Here is a 21,849-nt window from a genome sequence, read left to right as displayed (position 1 = left end):
TTCCCTGATCAGTACGGGATTGGATTTAAACAAGGTAGTCGCTCTACTAGCGGAGACGGTGGTGTAGTGGTTAGCACTGTCACCCATCGGGGGTTCAATTCCCTCCTTGGGTCTGGAGTTTAAATGTTCCTCCTGTGCTTGTATGTGTACCCTAAGGCTCCAGGCACCCCGCTACCCTAAATACAGATCAAATAATGTCAATCTGTAGCAGGTTGGATTGTGGTTTAGGGGGGTGCCAGGAGGGCTTCTGGATGTGCCAGATAATCAGGCACACACTATCCTTGTTATACGTATGAACTTGTAGTTATGTGTATAGTTTATTCTTTCTCTAGTAAACAATCAGCTGAACGTGCAGACAGCACTGAATTATCAACAAGAATGTGCAAGTAAAGTGCGAAGCATGAAGTTTGAGTGGCCACGGATAGTCTCCATTTTAACTTGTAGAACGCAGGTTTTGAGAAGAGGTTCCTCCTGGCCAAGTAGACTTTGAAATGAAAATGTGACCTCCATCTATTTTTGTAAAAGTAAATAAATAAATAATAAATAAATAAGCATGAATGTACCATCCTGACATGCAGAATGTGTTCTGGTAGAGAATAGAGATACTTCAGTTTAGCCTCCATTCAAGACACATACATTACTGCACAGTAAATTCTTTATTCTTTGGATACTCCAGCATCTTGTTAGTAGGCGGGGATCAGAGCACAGGGTCAGCCGATATACAGTACCCCTGGAGCAGACAGGGTTAAGGACCTTGCTCAAGGGCCCAACAGCGGTGGAGCTTGGGCTCGAACCGTCGACCTTCCGATTAAAAACTCAGAGACTTGACACACTGAACCACCACCTTTTTGTATGCTGTAGTTGTGTACTTTACAGTTATAGTGTTTAGACCTCTGTATTATTGACAAAGTTCCTTATCCTTTTGATTTCATAAGGCTAGATTTTGGTTCTAGACATCAAAACGATTAAAGACATTATGTCATTGTTTTTTCATTCAAGTCCGAATGAAAAGTCTGATGTCATGATGCAGGGAACAGGTTGGTTAATAACTCAGTGTCTTGCTTTTCTGTCTCTCTGTTTTTCAGGGGTCCATTTCGATGGCTTGGCATGGCAGATAAGAGAGGTGAGAGAATAAATCTATATACAGGATTTTGGAGGTTTTGGCCAAGTTGTTTGCCATACTGTACTGTAGGTGCACTTCTACTTAAGTACTATTTGTGACAGTGGGCCAATCAGAAGCATCTAAAAGCCATTACGTCAATTTCTCGAATCGTCCAGAGTCAACTTGGTGTATGCAGTTCACCCAGTGGAAAATCTTTTTAGATATTTCTATTTTCTGACACTCCTTCGAAAGTGCTTTTCTTTATTTGTTCTCAAACTGTTAGTGTATCCGAACATTTCCCCTAGATGATGTCAAATGCTTTCAAGCACTTCCTCATTCCTTATTTACAGTATAAAGGGAATTATTCATATATAGATATATTATAGATATAATCATCCAACAGCTCGCCAGAACCCTCTTGTTTCCTTTGAACATGTTAATGACTTCTGTCCTTTAATATAATGGATGTACGTGACACGAGTTGTTTAGCTGAAAACTTAATTACTGTGTCTGTCCTGTACATAAACTGGAGAACTTTCTAAAGTGTAAGCTTCCAGTATGTATGTTTGTCTGCGTCTCTCCCAATATCGACATGTGTAATGAAGCTCAGGCGACAGACCGAGACGCTCACTCTTTATCTTTATTTTAATCCTAACACAAAGTCAATTCCCAGATCGTCTTGCCCAAAGCAATGTATGGTAATATGGAGTTAACGCTGAAAAATTGTGTTTTGGTTTATTGGATGATTCGATTTACTGGTTTCTATCAAGTTAAATAAACTTGACTGACTAAAACAAAGGTCAGGAACTGGTATGTAAAGCTACCTCAATTGTTAATTGGTCCAGAATCCTCGCTGGAAAGAATTAAAGTTGATTAATTTCTTTATGTTATACGTATAATACAGATGATTATATACTGTATGTTCCCCCAAAAATGGCAATTTTTCAGCATCTCGCTTCAAACAGTCATTTAAAACGCTAATGATTCATATTTCTTTATGATAGTAAAATTGGTGTAAGCTTCTAGAAGTATATGACCTCTAAAATTGTTACTTAAAGTGTTTTTTGATAAAAGCTTAAAAAGCAAAAAATCTGTAGTGTCCGTAACCATGTCGATTTCATGTTGCAATATCTTAACAATTTTGCATTTTGGAATAATACACTTTTTCAGATTTTGTTCTTTCCATATGAAACTTTAGTTGGCGAAATTTCATCTGAATGACAGTCGAGATCATTGGAAGATTTAAATTTAAAAAAGAACAACTATGGACATAAAAAGGCATGACATTCTATTCAGCAAAATGTGTTTCTTTTTATGTGATAAAAATATAAATGTATAGCATATTTACGAATTTAGCATGGATCAGGAGATTAGAAGCATATTATGAAAAATGCCGTTGTATGATCCTACTGTATATGAACCTGGGTGAGACACCTGGTTTTAGCACCAATGCCATGTTTTGTTTGAAAGCTTTAAGGTAAAGGGAGTTTAAATGATAAACGCCAAAACCCAAAGATGAGTGACTTGGCATGTGACCGAGAAAGAAATCCGAAGTCTAAAATATAAACTATATAACAAAGAAATGAAATCACAGTAAATATGGCAATACCCTGCAAAAAAAAAAAATAATACATCAGAAGCAAAATTAATTCCCGCTAAGAAGTATTGCTTATAGTAGATAACATGAGGCAGGTGGAAAATATTATTACAATCAATTAGGAATTCTGGTGGAATAAACGTCAATTACCATGTGCTGTTACGCCATTAATATTGAGTACTACACAGCTGGTTTATGATCTTGAATTGATTACCAAGATGGATCAGTAAAGAATCAGTAGGCCGTTTTATATGACGAGTAAGGAAAGTGCACCATCACATGGCTGATTAAAGAACAGCAGATCAGTATTACTAAAATATTAATCATGTGAAAATGCCTCTATGTAACTAAACATCTTCAATGTCATATTCGTCCAGTATTATCTTTTTCTCTCGTGTACAGGAGCTGTGTCCCCAGCAGGACGGCAATACGACAGGCAGCATGACCGCAGTCCCATTGGAGGGACAACACATCAACACTGATGAACCGAGTGCCGATAACTATATCTCACCGATGCAGTTTCCGGCTTTCAGCTGGAACAAAGCAAATCGTCGCGTTACAAAACGTCTCCAGGCCAGTGCAGGGATCCGGTCGCTATCCAACCCCTCATTATCATCATCATCATTATCTTCGTCAGAGCCTACACCCAAGAGCTGGCAGCATTTTTACCATGTGCAGAAAACTCGTCATCGCCTGATCAAGGAAGTCTGCGCTAAATACCGGAGCAACATCACACGAACGATAACACCGCATCACGTGTCTCGTATCTATGTAGAGGACAGGCACAAGCTGCTTTACTGTGAAGTCCCCAAAGCAGGCTGCTCCAATTGGAAACGAGTGCTGATGGTACTTGCCGGTGTCGCATCCTCTACAAATAACATAAACCATGACACTGTTCACTACAGCAACCGCTTGACTCGACTAGATGGCTTCGAGCAGCACGCAGTGTCTGAGCGCCTCCGTTCCTACACCAAGGTTCTGTTCATTCGGGAGCCGATGGAGCGTCTGGTCTCGGCATTCCGGGACAAATTCGAGAGCCCGAACTCATACTACCACCCTGTCTTCGGCAAGCCCATAATCTCCAAGTACAGGGTGAACGCGTCTAAGTCGGCACTCAGGACAGGAAGCGGTGTCACTTTTCAGGAGTTTATCCGATACCTGCTGGATGTCCACCGTCCTATCGGCATGGACATCCACTGGGAGCCAGTAAGTCAGCTCTGCAGCCCATGCCTGCTTGATTACGATTTCATCGGGAAGTTTGAGACTATCGAGGAGGAAGCTAACTTCCTCTTGCGTAGACTGGGTGCTCCAAAGAACCTCACGTTCCCCACCTTTAAGGACAGAAACCCAGAAGCTGCAAGGACTTCCTCACACATCATGCAGCGTTACTTCACGCAGCTCAGTGCCTCAGACAGGCAAAGGGTTTATGACTTCTACTATATGGACTATCTGATGTTCAACTACTCCAAACCTTTTGAAGATGTGTATTGATTAACTGCTGAATATAGTGATGGTTGCTGTTGTTTAAGTTGTCAAAAAATATGAGATTATTACAGTGTGGAATTTACCGTACATAGCAGTAGTTCTTTCTAACTGCTTCAAATTATCAGACAATTTCTGACTTCACACCAATAGTTCTGCAACTAATACATTCCTACTGGGATTCGAACATACAGTAGTGGAAGTGACTAAAAAGAACTAATTTACTGTTTTGTGCTTAAGTATGCACTTTTAATACACTGCAGAATTATGAAAACAGGCTGATTCACACTTTATTAAGCTCTTAATCCCTTGTCCTTTCATCACTTTTATAATATTACTTAAAGGTAACACTTGCAATTATTTAATTGAATTATACAACAGTTAGTTCTAACCAAGAACCCTGATTGGACAAGAGGATTTCAGTAAGTGCTGATATAGAGTATAACAGCACTGGGACCTGTAACCATATGTATCATTCGTATACACCGCTTCACAGGCATTCTAATCAGAGGTGTCATGCCCATTCAACTTGAGTGGGCACATGTAGAAACTGTTCAAATTGTATTTTCGCATTAGATGTTTAAACAATTACACTACCTGTTGGTTGCTAACAGCAAGATTCTGCCAGTCAGGGAAGGATATGTGATGGCAGAGCCAAATACGTAACTGATTCAATAAACTAACAAATCATAACCTGTTGAAAATAAATGGGGTTTGTGGAACTGTTGTATAAAAGCAATATCACACTTAAGGTCGTGCTGTTGTACTGAATATCAGCATCTGTGGGGTTTTTAAACAGTTAGTTTTAACCAAATAATCTGATTGAACAAGAGAATTTCAGTGAGTGCTGATATAGAGTATAACAGCACTGGGACTTGTAACCATATATACCATTCGTATACACCGCTTCACAGGCATTCTAATCAGAGGTGTCATGCCCATTTAACTTGAGGGGGCACATGTAGAAACTGTTTAATTTGTATTTTCTCACTAGATCTTTTAACTAGCCTTACTAATACAATTACACTAACTGTTAGTTGCTAACAGTCAGGCGAAAGATTAATGCTAGCTTCGCCAGTTGTGGGAAGATATGTGATGGCGGTGCCAAATTACTGATTAAATAAACCAACAAATCATAATCTGTGGGGTTTGTGGAACTGTAGTATAAAAGCAATATCACACTTGAGGTCAGGCTGTTGTACTGAATATTAGCACTGCTGTGATATCGTCAATGCTCACATCCACTGTTTTGTGCTCAGTTATGCACATAACATTTTAAAAGATTCGAATGAATTATACAACAGTTAGTTCCAACTAAGTAATCTGATTGGACAAGAGGATTTCAGTAAGTGCTGATATAGAGTATAACAGCACTTGGACGTGTAACCATATGTACCTAATCAGAGGCGATTTGCCCATTTAACTTGAGGGGGCACGTATACAAGTTGTTAAATTAAATTTTGCCAGCAGATGGTTTAGTTAGCCTTAGTAATACAATTATAAAGCCAAAAGTGATTTTCTTTATGTTTCATCTTCTTTATGATATAGTACATCGCTCACTAACACGGCTTTAAGCGCTAACCAGAACTCTTTTACTAGAGTTTTAACCAGAGTTAATATACAGCTGCAGTCATGTTGACCGCAATGTGAGGTACAGTACGAATGACCAATCTCAGCTCACGACACGACTTAAATAAATGTGTAAATTACTGTTAGCTTTAGGGTTACCATCTGTAAAGTGTCTTTAGAATCAGTGATTAACTCCTAAGTGATTAATGTTATTGTTAATGTTAGCTTGTTGTCCTTTGCTATCATAATTTATTTTGTCAAGTTTATCAGAATTATAGAGGACAATGCCATGGAATTGTGCCCCCTCAAAAACTGAATGCACGACACCACTGGTTCTAATAACCGTTAATTACAGTAAACTGTCGGCCGCAAACGGTCAGGCGCCAGGTTAACGCTAGTTCCGCCAGATGTGGAGGGATATGTGTTGGATAATGTGTTGAAAATAAATAGGGTTTGTGCTGTTGTACTGAATATCAGCACGGCTGTGATATTTTCAGTATTCACATCACAACCGTGCTGATATTCAGTACAACAGGACAACCTTGAGTGTTATACTGCTAAATTATAATACAATATTAAAATTAAGTAATACGACACGAAAGGGATTGCTGTTATACTGAATATCAACACAATAGCACTCCCTATCGTTTAATAATACTTAATTATAATATTATGTTATTGATTTTAAAAAAAGAAGGTAATTTAAAAATATATATTTTTCTATATTTGAATGTTTGAAAAATGGTTTAATGTGTAATTCTAATGTGAATGCCAGCAAAACCTTTTCTAATTTGTCTCAAATTAAGAGGCTTACAGGATAATTCTTACTTACAACTCATCAAACAGTTTAATGTTTCTGTTTTTCTATTGGAAAATCATAATTGGATTGCAATGATCCACGAATGTGTTTAAAATAATTAACGTAAGAAGACTCAGCCCTAACTTCCAAATGTCTAAAGTTTCTTCCAAATTTCTCCAGCTGTTTACACTTTTACATTTTAACATTTCTGTGATACTCCCAGCACTATGCTGCTCAGAGAGCACTGGGGACCAAGAGTAAAAGCACATTTAGACTTTTTTTCTTTCGTGATGAATAGTACACAGGGATTCAATTGAAAGAGGTCCTGAATATTCTCCAATAACTCTCACAATGATGAAGCAATCTAAATCAAAAAGAAAAAAGCTACATACCGTGACATATGTGTAAACGACTGCATTACATGCAATGCTGGAAGTGATCTCTGTTTTCTGCCAGAAACATTTCGATGAGATGCTCCATGATCCTGAACGTATCAGCATGGATATCAGAGGGAATAGCAGCAATTTCATGTGGATGTTTTTCTTCAAATCTTTACAGTTAGGGTTAGAACAACAAATTTCCTTATAAATTCACTCTGACATCGCTTAAATGAAATGGTGACCCAGTAGGTTCGCACTATATAGATGCGCTGCTCATTACCGTCACCATCTTGATAAAAAGTCAAGTGACTGAGTGAAGGGGTACGGGATTAAACAGTGTCTGGCGCTCCTACCTTATCGGACTGGCTCAGGGACATCCCAGCGTGTTTGAAGCTCCGTATACTGAGAACACATTCTGTGTTGTTTAGTTCAGATTGCTTCATCCTAGCGAGACTTATTATAGAATATTCGAGGCCTCTTTCAAATGAATCATCTATAATATGACAACAATGTTATATTGCACACTATATTATCAGGGTTGTTTTTCCATTACTGTGAACGCTGTAATTTGTCCTCTGGACTCAGGCCAAATACTTTAAAATTCTTGAATGTGCAATCTTCACTTCTGTACACCCTGAAACAATGCCAAGATTCAAATGCCAAGATATAGTAGCTGGATTAAAACAAAGTTTAAAGTTGTTCCTGGGTTCTGTGTGATAATTTTTATTTTTGTTTTGCATGAATAAACATCCATTAAAACATAAAAGACAGACACTTTCATAAGCATAAACTTTAAAGTACTTTTAACTTTTCAAAGTAATATTACAATTAAATAAATGAATAAATAAAACTTAATCTGTTTTTTACCCTGTCATCTACACCTAAAAGTTTTTTATTATTATTATTATTATTTCATTACTTTTCATTAAGTCCAACATAAAGCTTATTGTGATACTTTTCAGTGTAACATATTTAATTTTTCTATTATTGCTATGGCACATAAGAAGATAAATTTTGTCAACAAAAGAAATTTGTGTGTGTGTGTGTGTGTGTGCGCCCTGCGATGTGTTGGCACCCAATCCAGGATGGCCCCCCACTTTGTGCTCGGCGTTTCCTGCGTTTGGAGACAGCGGTACAGAAAACTGAGATGATAATAATAAATGAATACCTGTAGCTAAGTGACATCATAATACTGTGTGTAAATAAGATTTGTGTATGTTATATTAATAAATATTATATGAATGATAAAAAAAATGCATATAAGTAAAGATATAAAAAGGTATACCCCTATGGTAGATAGATACATATGTACGAGAGGCGTTCAAGTCAAACCGGGACTTATGAAGACATGAGGGTGTGCTGTGGTACAGTATCTCGAACCAAGACTTTGGCAGCAGATACTTTAAATCTTTAAATAAGTTGTGAAGTGAAGCAACCATTAATCAGGCTTGTTTTTCCAGCACATCCCACAGGTGCACACTCATATTGAGGTCAGGGAAAGTTGGAGACCCCAAAACCTAAAACCTAAAATGTTGAAGCCTCAAAATGTTCCTGAAGCATGCAGCCCCATAAACATCAAGCTGTGATGTGTATGCATGAATATTTTTATTATCCTTCTATTGTAGCTTTTCTGTGATGCCCCTGCAATAAGATAATCAGTTCCATTCACTTCACTGGTATGTGGTTTTAATGATATAACTGACTGGTGTATATGCTTTATGTATGAGACAAAAAAAAATCTAAATTATTATTATTATTATTATTATTATTAGATAAGTATTTAAGCTATGCATAAACTTACTTAAAACAATGAAAGTCCACTGAAGACGCAGATCTATAGAGAAAGTTACAGATACAAATACATTGTTCTCAGTGTATCACTGTACAAATGCCCTTTGCCTTATTTTTTGCATTTCCAATTATAAGACGTGAATCAGAAAGACATTGTTCAAGTAGTGAAATGATCTATCTCTTTCTCACTCAGCTGAGTGGTTTGGAATAAATGGTAATGCATTTTCTATTAAATTGTATGCCCTTTTTTTGTCTGGATCAGCAACTCGGCTCTCAATTCCATTATGCATGAAACACCAGGCACGTTATCCATGTTGGCTGGTTTTGTTTTCAAATCAGTTCGTTAGCTTTATTATGTGCGTAGTGATGAAAGAGAGGGAGGATAGGACCAGATATACTAAGCTGACCAGATTTTAAGTGAAAGAAGTAAACACCAAATTTACTTTAGTTTCTGTTTTACATACATGTTTGATCAATGCCAGATATCCATGAATGACCAAATGTGATCATGGCACAACTCGTTAACATTGTGACCACCACAAAACTCCATAAACTACCACTCAGAGCAGAAAAAAATACGGCTTTCAATATTAATGTGTTAACACATGTGATTAATGCATTTAATTAATTACATGACCAAGTTTGACCCTAATGGCTTCCCATAATTGCAGAAGGTTTTCCCGGCTGTGTGTGATAATGGCATGTTTAACGCAGAATGTAGCACCAATGTATAAATCCATGGCCCCAACCTGGATTGTGTGAACAGTCCAGGCTGGTGTTCATGTAAAGGTGTGGGGAATGTTTTCTTGGCATACTTTGGGCCCATTAATACATACCAATTAATTATTGCTTTATTGCAGCATCCAAATTAAGGATTGTTACTGACCATGTGCTTCCCTATTGTATATGTCACATGACATCCATATGTATAGTGTTTTTCTATTATGGCCTAAACAGTCAGTGGATCTGAATCCAATAGGAAACTCTTGGGGTGTGGTAGCATGAAAATATGTAGGAATTGCTTGATTCAGGCAATGTAGAGTAGAACCTTCATGGATCTTGTCGAATCCATGCCGTGAAGAACTTTGGCTGATTTGGGAGCAAAGTTTAAAAAGCCTTATTGTACCGTTGTTGCTCCAAATAGATATTAAGCAATTGTACACGCATATACTGTAAACATTTTGGTGTGAAATGTGTGTAAAAGAGGAGGGTTTTTTGGTTTGCCTCTAAGACCCAAGGTCATCTAATTCAATAAAATCTAACTTTTAAAGCCAGCTGAACATATGAGATGAAAAAAACTGGGAAAGAAATATATAATTTCTTTTACTTTTTTTGTTGTAAGGTTAAAAAGGTTATAAGTACTTTGTGCACGGACCCCTAATAAAAGGCAGAAAATGGACCATATTGGACAGAATTAGTCATGGACTGTCAGCTGGCTGTTCCATCTGTCCCATGATGGACAAAGGGAATTTCTACATCGTACGAAACCTTTAAAGCTCCCACAGCTTGATATAAGAAATTTATATGTGAGTCTCGCTGCGCAAATCTTCGTTAAATGCTATAAACTGTCGTATTTTGAGAAAATTTTCTCTCTCTCTCTCCCTGTATATATATATATATATATATATATATATATACTGTATATACAGTATATTCGCTCTGTATATGTATATATATCTTCATATCATTCTTAGATTCAATTGCACATGTGACATTTTAATTGATTTTTACTAATCACATTTTTTACTGAAACCATTTCTCGTTTAACGTCTTTAATTACAGACACTAGTTTGCACAGTGTGTTTTATTCTCTTGTCTTGTATCTTCCTTCTGTCCATCTGTGCTATTTTTGTTTTCCATTAAGAAGGGATCTGTGTCATTTGATAATTATTAAGAATATTCTTATTCAAGACATAAAAATACAACTTGGTGAATACAAATTGATTATACATGTAATTTTTTTTTGCAAAAACTGCCATTTCAATCAACAGGGGTCAGCAGGATGATGCACAAAGAGAAACAGCATTATTTTCTCTTCTGCGTTCAAGGACACAGAGTTCTGAGATATAAACAGAGATATCTGACATATAAAATATTGCTAAATGGAAGAATGTTACTAAAAATAAGCAATCTCATAAAACTCACAGCATGGGTAAAGTTTGTAGAGTTTGATGATGTCATTTTTGCTCATCCCAGTGGCTTGATTGAAGCTTGTATTGGGCTTGGGAATTGGGATCATGGTGGGCCGGATCTTTGAGAAAGCAGTTCTAAAATAACAAGTTACAAAGTCAGTATTTTCTGTTTCACAAAAAACCACATTTTGTAAGTTTGAATATTTTACACCTTGTTCACGCTAAGCTGTACTTCTTTTGTCGTCAGTCAAATAAATACACTCCCTGTTCGGTAATAGGAGAGTGAATCAGAGATGAGAAATTGAAAAAGCAGATCAGATAAAGATGGATTTTTGTCTGGAAACAATTCAAGTGTGTTAAAATTCACTTAGACCACTTCAGCGCTTTGTGATAATGTTAAACAAGTTACATAAGTTGTTTGTGAGACGTAATCAGGAAAAAGTTTTAAATTGTAAGGAGCAGAAAGATCAGACTTTGGAGTAATAGAAATAGGGTGATGTGGACTGATGAGTTACTTTATTCCAGAACGATGGGCGCGTCAGGGAAAGAAGGGAAGCGCATGATATAATGTGACTAATGTGTGTGTGTGTGTGTGTGTGTGTGTGTGTGTGTGTGTGTGTGTGTGTGTGTGTGAGTACAGAAGATGTATGCGTCTCATGCATGTGAGATTTTGCTGCCATCATGTGTTACACACTCTCACTGTGTGAGGCTTTGTTCCCTCAGTGCCCTCAGCAGAAATTCCTTCCTGATATCCTGTAGAGTTTAATGAGTTTCAATTGCAATGCTTCTATTTATCTGGTGAACACAATGAAGTTATTTGATCTGGGGTAGCGTTTATAAAAAGTGAATAAGACATACTGCAGAGCTGTGTTTACGGAAAAGAGAGACAGAAAATAAATTGTGAGTAGACTCCTGCTAACCCTTTCACAAAGAAGGAAAAAGACTCATTTCCTGGTTAAAAATATTACACTATACAGCCACAGGTGGATGGTAAAGGATGGAAGTGGTTAAGGCATTGGACTTTGGTTCAGAAGACCCCAGGTTCAAGCCCCATAACCAACAAGTCGCCACTGTTGGGCCCCTGAGCAGGGACCCTAACACTCAACTGCTCAGATGTGAAATGAGATAAAAATGTAACTCTAGATAAAGGTGTCCTAAAAAGTAAGTGAAGTATGTGTGGTGGCTTTAGGCAAAGGATCTCACTTTTTATGCTTGATGAGGCACTTCATAAATTCAACTACTGTATAATTTAACAGTCTAAAGGTAATTATGGGATACTGACAATTATAAAGCCATAAACTAAGAAATGAACGCTGGTCGCCACAGGTTTACATGATCAAATGATCACTTCAATGTCTAGTATGGAGTTGCTAATCACCCAGCTGAAGTCATGGAGTGCACAAGACCACTGAAGGTGTGCTAAGGTACTGGATCTTGCACCAACGTTGTCGGCAGCAGATCCTTTGAATCCTACAAGTTTGGGCTTCCATGGATTAGACATGTTTGTCCAGCACATCCTACAGATGCTCAGTCAGATTGAGACCTGGAGAACATGGAGAACAAGTCTTCGGGATGTTACGATTTTACTGTGCAACACTATCCTGCTTTAAAAAACCACTTCCATCAGGAAATACATGGTCTGGAACTATTTTTGGTAGTGTTACATATCGAAGAAACTTCCAGGATGCAGGGTTTTTCAGCAGAGCATTGCCCAGAGCATTACATTGTCTTTACCAGCTCAGCTTGAGCCATCTATTCCACAGATAAATAAGACACACACACTTACACACCCAACCATCTATATTGTATAATGTAAAAGAAAATGTGATCCAGCAAACCAGGCCGTCTTCTTACATTGTTCCATGTTCCAGCTCTGACGTTCATGTGCCCATTGTAGGAGTTTTCAGCTGTGGACTGGGGTCAGCTTGGGCACTCTGACTAGTGTGTGACTAGTGTGGCTACGCTCCTCTATAAAGAACAAGCTAAGATGTTTTGACACCTTCCTGTCCTAGCCAGGAATAACTTTTTCATCAAAGTGTGTTCTACAGTAGCTCTTCTGTGAGTATGGCTCTGTCACCAGGTCACCGGTTGTCCGTCCCTGGATTACTTTTTAGAGAAGCTCGAACCCAGATTTTTAGCCGTCACAACTTGTCCCCTTGTTAAAGTTTCTCAGTTTCCTAAAGTTTTTTATGCTTGCATAAGCATTTTTTTTTCTACTTTTAGCACATCAACTTTGAGAACTGACTGCACAATTGCTACTTGACACATTCCACCCCTTGACAGTTGGCAATATATGGAGATAGTCAATGTTATTCATGTAATAACTTTTAAAGTTATAGCTGATTGATGCATAAATTAAGTGAGAAGGTAATACTAGATTTACTGTATTTAGTTATTCTTACATTATATTAAAGAAAAACAACAAAGACCCAATGTCCAAAAAAAAAACTTTAAATGACTTACCACCCTTTTAATGTTCACTTATAGTCAGAGGTGAAGGGTAATGAGTTCATTTACTTTGTCACTCTACTCAAGTACATCATTCACACATTTGTACTTCACTTAAGTATATTTATTAGAGGATCTTTTTCTTCTTTTACACAGTTGGGAAGCGGGGGTGGGTCTATTAAACCCCCTACTGTGAGCTAATATAAGCCCCGTACTTTACATACTTAAGTAATTTTGATGGTGACTACTTTTTTACTGTTCCTCAAGTGTACAGTACATGTAAACGGAGTGCTTTTACTTTTACTTGTAGATCTTAGAACAGGATTTGTGTGCTTTGCCCACCTCTACTCATAGTTAACTAAACAGCAACATCAAGGAGGCATGGTATAGCTCAGTGGTTAAGGTGTTGGACTACTGCTCGAAAGGATCAAACCCCTCCACCACCACCAAGTTGAGACTGTTGAGCCCTTGAGCAAGGCCCTCAATCCTCAGATGTATAATGACATAAAAATGTAACTTGCTTTGGGCGTCTGCCAAATATTGTAAATAAAAATTGTTAAAAATAGCTAATTGGATTTGAATGATGCAAATTTCCTTCTTTCTATGAGTGTGCAGTAAAACAATAGTCCGTAGAAGCAGATCGTATTACCTGTCTCCTGCCTTCATATATGTTTCCTTTTGACCCTAAGGTGTCTCAGACAATTTGGACAACACATAGCATGACCTCGACTGTCTGGCTGTTTTTCCGGCGGGGGGACATATTTAATATCGCTAAATGACTTATAAGATCTAAGGCGAGTGTGAGTCCCAGAACCACATTACCTTGTTGCAGTGAATCATGCAAACCCTGTGCTTACTGTCTCAGAGATGCAGTTACAGTATTTACAGCCATTTCCTCCAGTGCATTTAGGACCATTTTATATTGGGTCAATACAACATAATGGGAAATGATTGCTCAGTCCACCTGGTGGACATAAAGGCTGGGCCTTCCACAGCAGCCAGTATTTTTAGTTTCCTAAAAAAAAAATTTTTTTTTTTAATTGTGTTTTGTAAAGGTTGTGTATCAACTTTTACCTAAAAGGTGAAGCTTGGCATGCCTGTTCACACAAGGGGCAATACTGTATATAATGTTAGTTGGAAATTCCTTTAGCCATAATAAAGTGTCTGTCTCTCTGTCTATAATTAAACAATATAACAATAGATCTTATATCTTACTCTAATAGATCTAGCATATCACTATATAATACTGTAAGTGAAGGACTTCATACTGGCAGTTTCATCTAAGAGTTGATACTTTGAGAACATGCTGGCTGTTACAGTATGTGCAGTTACACCTGAACCACTGGTAACATCTGGATGTTCATAAATCTTCCATAAAATGTCTTCTTCTTTTTTTTTTTACCTTTTGATGCAGATTGCATTTTTTTTGTTCAGAAGAAAACAAAAGGAAAAAAAACCTTCACAATATATCACTCTGTTCAATGATGTATACTCTCCAACTCTTGTTACTCACTCATTCATTTGCTCACTCAGTCACTGATCGTCTACAGCACTACTATCACTCTGGAGATTACCTGTATAGAGGGTTGCGGGTAGCCTGGATCCAATTCCAGGGAACTTACGGCACAGTGGACAGGGTGCCAATGCATACACACATACACACACTCACACGCTAATTCAGACACTACAGGTAATTTGGGATCTCCAATTAACCTACGGTAATCTGTATGTCTTTGGACTGTGGGAGGAAACCGGAGTACCCGAAGGAAACCCACCAAGCACAGAGAGAACATGCAAACTCCATGCACACAGTCCCTCAGGTGGGAAATCAAACCCCGGACATTGGAAGTGCAGGACAACGGTACTGTGTCAGTCTGGAGACAGGTCAGTGAGCCCGTGCTGCCCCCGTGTGTCCAGTGCCAAAACACCTTATAAGGGCCACATGAGCATCAAAACTGGACCATGAAGCAGTGAAAGAAGGTGCCTTGGTCTGATCAATAGTTTTTTTCTTTAATATAGTATGAATGGATGGATGGATGGATGGATGGATGGATGGATGGGTGTTTGTGTAGCTTACTTGAATAAAAGATGATGCCAGGATGCACTATGGTAAGAAGACATCACGGTCGAGATAGTGTGATGCCCTGGGCGGCATTCTGCTAGAAAACCTAGGGTCCCGCCAGAAATGTGGATGTTACTTTGACACGTACGACCTAAACAACATTGTTAGAGACCAAGTATTCAACAGAATTTCCTAATGGCAGTGACCTCTTTCAGCAAATTAATGTGCCCTGCAATACTGCAAAATGCTTCAGGAATGGTTTGAGGAACATGACAACGAGTTCAGTTTGTTGAACTTTTACTATTCTTATTCTCCAAAAAGGCGTATCATTCGTATCGAATGCTCATTAAGCTCTACACAAAACGCTAGGTCCTCTAAAATAAATACAAAAACTACATTATACAGTCCCACATCACTAACAAATCCCGGATGCTTTATTAAGGTCACTGAGAGTAAGAAGCATTGCAGAGTGACTGTTAGACCACATGATGGCAGCAAAAACTAGTCTATAAGGGGCGTTTAAACTAGCACTCCTCAGGAAACTTCTCGTGAATGAGGGGGTAAAACCAATAGACATTTTTAAAAGACTTTAAGCACAGTGCGGTGATGAGACTCTTAGTCGCTGTAAAACATTTGAAAGGTGCAAACATTTTAAAGAAGGCCATATAAGACAGAGACCACTGCAGTCTTCCCTGTGAACATTCAGCGAGTGGAACACCTGATGCTTGAAAATCAACTGATAACTTGTTGCCAACTTGCAGAAGAGATGCATCTGTCTGTGGGAACTGTATAGAAAATTGTTCACCAACACCACTTGTACATTACAGGAAATCAGCTGGAAGTTATTGCCACATCCCCCGTACAGTTGACCTCGCTCCAAGCCATTTTAGCATATTTGGGGCATTGAAGGAGTTCCTGGGAGGCCAGTGTTTTAGAGATGAAGCAGGCAGTCTGATCATGGCTGAGGCGTACTGGGAAAACGTTCTACCTTGATGGTATCGAAACACTAGTGAAACACTGGGATGAGTGTTCTGTAGCAGGGGTTTATATAGAGAAATAAAGGGAGTTTTTAACATATTTGTGTTCCATTGTTCCGCACAAGCAATCATGTTTCAGCCGGTGTTTGTAGCTGGTGGTTGTTGGTAAACCTGAGCTCCTGAAATGTATTCAGGCACTTACACCGGGGCTTAAACCCCAGAGTCTTAACGCTCAAATCACACCTTTTAGGACTCAATGGGTTCCACAGAAGTGTAGTTTTTGCCAAAGTAATTTGGAAATCATTTATTTCGATTAGTATTCAAGAGGATATGAACATGGACCAACATTTGAAGCAATGGTGGCTCAAACGGTTAAGGCTCTTGGTTACTGATTGGAAAGTTGGGGGTTCGATGTCCTAGCACCTCCAAGTTGCCACTGTTAAGTCCTTGAGTGCGAGATCCTTAACCCTATCTGCACCATGGGAGCTGTATCCTGTCCGACCCTCTGCTCTGACCCAAGCTTTCTAACTGGGATATGCGAAAAAATTATGTCACTGACTGTGCTGTCAAGTAAATGTGACAAGTAATTTAATTTTAGATTAAGTATTTGGCCAAACCTGTCATTGAATTCAGGTGTTTCAGTCAGGGCCCTTATCCCCAGTGAAGGACAATCTTATACTGTATCCCAAGACATCTTAAACAATGCTATACTTCCACCTTTGTGGCAACAGTCTGGGGAAGGTCCTTTTCTATTCCATCATGACTGCGCCCCAGTACATAAAGGAAGGACTATAAAGACATGGTGTGATGAGCTTGGTGTGGAGGAACTCGACTGGTCCTAACACAGAGCCCTGACCTTAACCCCATCAAGCACATTTGGGATGAACTGGAATCGAGATTGTGACCCAGGCCTTCTCGTCCAACATCACTGTCTGACCTCATAAATGCTCTAGAGAATAAATTCCCACAGAAACACTTCAAAATCAGTGGACAGCCTTCCAAGGAGAGTGGAAGGTGTTAAAGCTGCAGAAAGAGAACCAACTCCATATTGAAGTATATGTATTTGGATACAATATCATTGCAGGTTTGGCGAAATACTTTTGTCTATTTAGTGTATTTAATTTCAGTTTGGCATTTTCCCAATTATTTATTTCTACACTAGGGGGCGCCAAACTCCAATAAATATTGTGTGTCTCGACGTTCCATCAATGATTTACAATTGAAATACAATTATTTATAGGCACATTAAACAAACATTCAAATGAATAAATAATCTACTAACCTCCCTAAAACAGCTAGGAGAGGCAATCCTGGCTGTACGGAGAAAAACGACCCAGTTTAGGCCTTCACACTGAGACGAATTTGTTATTTATGTATTTAGGGTAAGTGCGGGCTGCACAGGATTTCACTAGTGTTGGTATTTGTGTAGTTTAGAAGTCGGACGGAGGGTCTGAGAGGAGGTAATAATAATATCCGGTCTGATTTCCTTCATAAAGTTTTACAGACACTGCTCGGATTGATGAGTGAGGCTTTAATAGAGAGATGAAAGAGAAGAAACGGTAACTGTAACAGTGCGCAGTTACTTTGTTTCAACGGATGTAGCAGACGGTAACGGATTGTTTAAACGGAACACTGAAAACGGTGTTGTTTCAACTTTGAACACATGAATCCGTTAAAACTTCTTTTTAAGTGAAGCTTCTTTTTTTTCGCTCAGTGACATCAAAAAAAAAAGAACAGAAGAGATGAGAAGAGAAGAGCGGGGGAAAGGGAAGGGGCGGGGAGAGGAGGGAAGGGATGGGGGGGGGCACGTCTCCAGCCAGCCAGCCAGCCAGCGGCGCGGGCGCGCGCGCGCGCGTGTGTGTGTGTGCGCGCGTGTACGCGCGCGCCGATTGAGATGGTGCGTTTTGCTGCGGGCGCGTTCTGAGGGCGCGCGCGAGGGCGCTTTCTCCATGATAGACGTCAAGAAAATCTTGGCGTTACAGTTTGGAGAGAGAGAGAGAGAGAGAGAAAAGAGAGAGAGGAGAGATAGAGAGAGGGGAGAAAGGAAGGGAAGGGAAGAGAAGTCGCCGCATATCCAGGACAGACGTTTATATGAATGAAAGAAAATCCTCTTTTCATTTGCAATCACTTTATCAACAAGTTAGTTCGAGTTAATAGATAGATAGATAGATAGATAGATAGATAGATAGATAGATAGATAGATAGATAGATAGTCCTGCAATGATTTCACTCCTGTTTTTTGCCTCTCTGCAACACCGCCTGAGGGAAAGCTTACATCAGAAGACTCGGCAATGATTACACCTCTGTTGTTGTTGTTGTTGTTGATGTTTTTTCTTTCTTCTTCATCTTACTCTCAGTCCTTTTGAACGACGTGACACACCTCCAAAAAAAAAAGCTGAACTTCACACACTTTTGACGGGAAAATGTGCGCTGAATGGTGTTGTGAATAGCCAGAAGACGGAGAACATTACGGTTTCGCCTTTAAAAAGGGACGAAGAAGGGAAAAAAAGAGAAAGCTTTTAGCTTGGCTTGAGCTAATTGGAGGCAATAATCCTCCTCATCATCCCCACAGGCGCCTGAGAGCAGCCCGGAGCGACACGTCTCTTCTCCTTCTCCTCCAGAGCTCTGCTGTTATTTCAGGAGGTTACTCTGACTTTCTTCCGCCTCGACATACACGCGGCTAATGTAACATCTTAGCGATACATTTAACTCTTATTCTTTTTTGTATCTGAAGAAAAGAAAAAAAAAAGAACAAACGCTGGACGCCGGAGCGACAAAGTTACCCGGACATAAAAGAGAAGATAAACCGGAGATTTAAATTTCCCTTTCAAGGTAAGAAAAAAGGAGAGAGAGAGAGAGTTGTTAGAGACGCGTCCCGCTTTCATGTGAAACGTCTAAAACCGCACACTAGAGAGAATAGCGCGAGCACGCACTCGTTTCTAGCATACTGTGTAGTGCGCTAGTGCGCGTCTCATCCGCTCTCTGTATGTCTGCGTACTCTTTAGTGCGCTAATATGCGGGTTTGGGTTTCCGTAACCAAGGCAACCGAGGCTTATAGAGCCTTTAAAGCTACAGACAAGCTTGAGAGAGAGACGAGAATCATAATAATCATAATTATTATTATTGTTGTTGTTGTTGTTGTTACATATTTTTAGAGACTTTTTTTTGGTGGCACTAAAACAACCAAGATCCAGATTAAAAAGTTAGCACTATATTCAAACTATAAAGCCTTTCTTGCCTTAATAGGTTATAAGATTATATGATTAGAGATAAGATAAATAGATTTTTTTTTTTTAATTTGTCTATTTTTTATTAAGGTTATAAACTGATATTTTAATTTAAAAAAATCTTGATAAAGGAAAAACATGGATTTTATCTAAGTTCCACCTTGGACTCTTGGGTTGTTGTTTTTTTGATTAAACTATCTAACTATCACTGTCGCCTCGCACCTCCAGGGTCTGGGTTCGATTCCCGCCCCCGGGTCTGTGTGCATGAAGTTTGCATGTTCACCCCGTGCTTGCTGGGTTTCCTCCGGATACACCGGTTTTCTCCCACAGTCCAAAGACATGCATGCTGATTGTGAAACGTGTGAGTGCACGTGTAAACGTAGACCGGAAATCCCCCCAGGGTTGTAAAAATGTGAATAAATAAAAACAATGGTAGTCTCCATGCTCCCTAGTTAGACTACAGAGGCTCCTAGATGGATGGATGAGTCAAAGTGATAGTTTAATAAAAGAAACTTCTCGATTGATGAAAAGCAATCACGATTGAATTTGCCGCTGGAATCCGTATAATGTTTGAGACGATAGGATGCATTTGAGTTCACCTTGGATTCAGGTTTTAATTAAATTAATTCCTCATAGGTAGATAATTAGATGTTCAGTGACATGCTCGGTATCTATCTTATTTCTTTATTAAAAAAATAAATAAATAAATAAATAGTGTGCTGCATATTAAAAACTATTATAAAGGCTTTATAGCTCTAATATAGTGCTAACTTTTTGATTTGGATATTGTTTTGTGATTTTTTTTAATCCCCCCCCCCCCCAAAAAAAAAAAATTTTTTTTTTTTAACTTTCCCAAAAGTCCCTCTCGTTCTTTCTACAGTATATACACATACATACAAGATTAACCGTTTTTGAAGCCAAAGTGTAACTTTCTTTATTTAGAAAGCGTCCTGTAGATAATTGCTATTTCTTTGTGTATGTAAATATATACACACATAGTCATCTTTCCGACTCATGAATGTAATTGCAATTGAAAATATTATGCGTGTAAAATGTCAATTATTAATTATGCAAAATCACACCTAAGATTTAGGTATTACTTATTATTATTACTTATTATTATTATTATTATTATTATTATTACTTTAACAAGATGGTTTTCGTGCTGCTCAATCCATGTGAGCTATAAAGTCACTCAGAGGGAAATATCTATTTATACTTAAGTCTTCAGGTCCTACCTAATGATATTTATTTATTTATTTATTTATTTATTTTTCTCTAGCCATTTGCTTTTAGGATTTTTTAGGATTTTCAGCTTTTTGACCCAATCCCATACACACACACACACACACACACACATCACTCCTCCTATTCGTACAGGAGACCCTGAGAGCGACCGAGAGTGCACAGGAGTCGCCCAGGAGGATTAACATCAAGGTTTTTGGTTACAATCCTCCCCTGCAGCTATATGGGGACGTAGGACGGCCGCATACGCACGCCAAGAATGTCTTAAGTCCTTCTTTTCTTTCTTTTTTACTATCACAGAGATCTGAATGTCTCATCTAGGCTGAGTATTAAACGAGCCTTATTGCTAAGAGCTGCGTGCCCAGAGCATTCGGGCAACACCCTGGAAAACTGGCATCTCTGAAAGCAGAAACACATGGAAGAAGTTGCTGCTTACAATTCACAATGGTGCAGTTCACCTCTTCGCTTGCATTCATCCCATGAGGGTCGTAGGCTTGACTTTGTATTAGTGGGAGAATGCGAGTTAAAAGTGACACAGATCACGCATTAAGTCTGGAACTTTAATCGAAGATATTTTGCTGTGATGCGTTTCGTATCAGACGTTATCGTGGTTTACAACAATTGTTGGGTTTTTCACAGCTTGGGTTAAAGTTCTAAGTTTTTTTTTTATTATTATTATTAAAAGAACATAAATATAGGTCAATTAGGTGTGACAGAATCGTATAGGTTTTCTCAATCATCTCCCTCATGCTCAGAGCAAGCGTTCCTGCTTTTAAATTTGTCCAGCTGCTAATTTACGTCGCACGTTTAAAGTTTTCCTCATAACTCAGCATCAAACCTCCCATACAGTCCAGTCCCTGGATTAAAGTGACCTCCATCTAAAAGCGCCTGAAGGCTGAGAGCTGCATTGTATGGGACGACTATACTGTACGTGACCAACAGACGCGGTGCTACGCTACGGTTTAGTGACATCGCATCATGTTTTTCCCCCGAGGGGTTCGAACCATATGGGAAAAAACCCTCATGATCCGGTTCGTG

General features: G+C 38.8%; 2 protein-coding genes across 2 annotated transcripts in view; both read left to right on the top strand.

Annotated features, from left to right (window-relative positions):
- The window catches only part of LOC128527858 (carbohydrate sulfotransferase 8-like), a 106,384-nt gene extending 101,925 nt beyond the window's left edge, over nucleotides 1-4,459 (top strand). Inside the window, exons 3-4 of the mRNA XM_053500484.1 lie at nucleotides 1,086-1,123; nucleotides 3,102-4,459. Of these exons, the coding sequence (XP_053356459.1) occupies nucleotides 1,086-1,123; nucleotides 3,102-4,190 (1,127 nt within the window). The 3' untranslated portion in view covers nucleotides 4,191-4,459. The remainder of the gene's footprint in view (nucleotides 1-1,085; nucleotides 1,124-3,101) is intronic.
- Nucleotides 4,460-18,255: 13,796 nt separating this feature from the next.
- Nucleotides 18,256-21,849, top strand: part of LOC128528087 (BTB/POZ domain-containing protein kctd15) — a 34,434-nt gene continuing 30,840 nt past the window's right edge. Inside the window, exons 1-2 of the mRNA XM_053500835.1 lie at nucleotides 18,256-18,982; nucleotides 19,074-19,171. The gene's annotated coding sequence lies outside the window, so the exon portion shown is untranslated. The remainder of the gene's footprint in view (nucleotides 18,983-19,073; nucleotides 19,172-21,849) is intronic.

This window comes from Clarias gariepinus, chromosome 7, assembly GCF_024256425.1.
Source record: "Clarias gariepinus isolate MV-2021 ecotype Netherlands chromosome 7, CGAR_prim_01v2, whole genome shotgun sequence".
Taxonomy (NCBI): domain Eukaryota; kingdom Metazoa; phylum Chordata; class Actinopteri; order Siluriformes; family Clariidae; genus Clarias; species Clarias gariepinus.
Note: the sequence above shows the minus strand (reverse complement) of the source record. Positions and strands in the feature narration are given on the sequence as shown.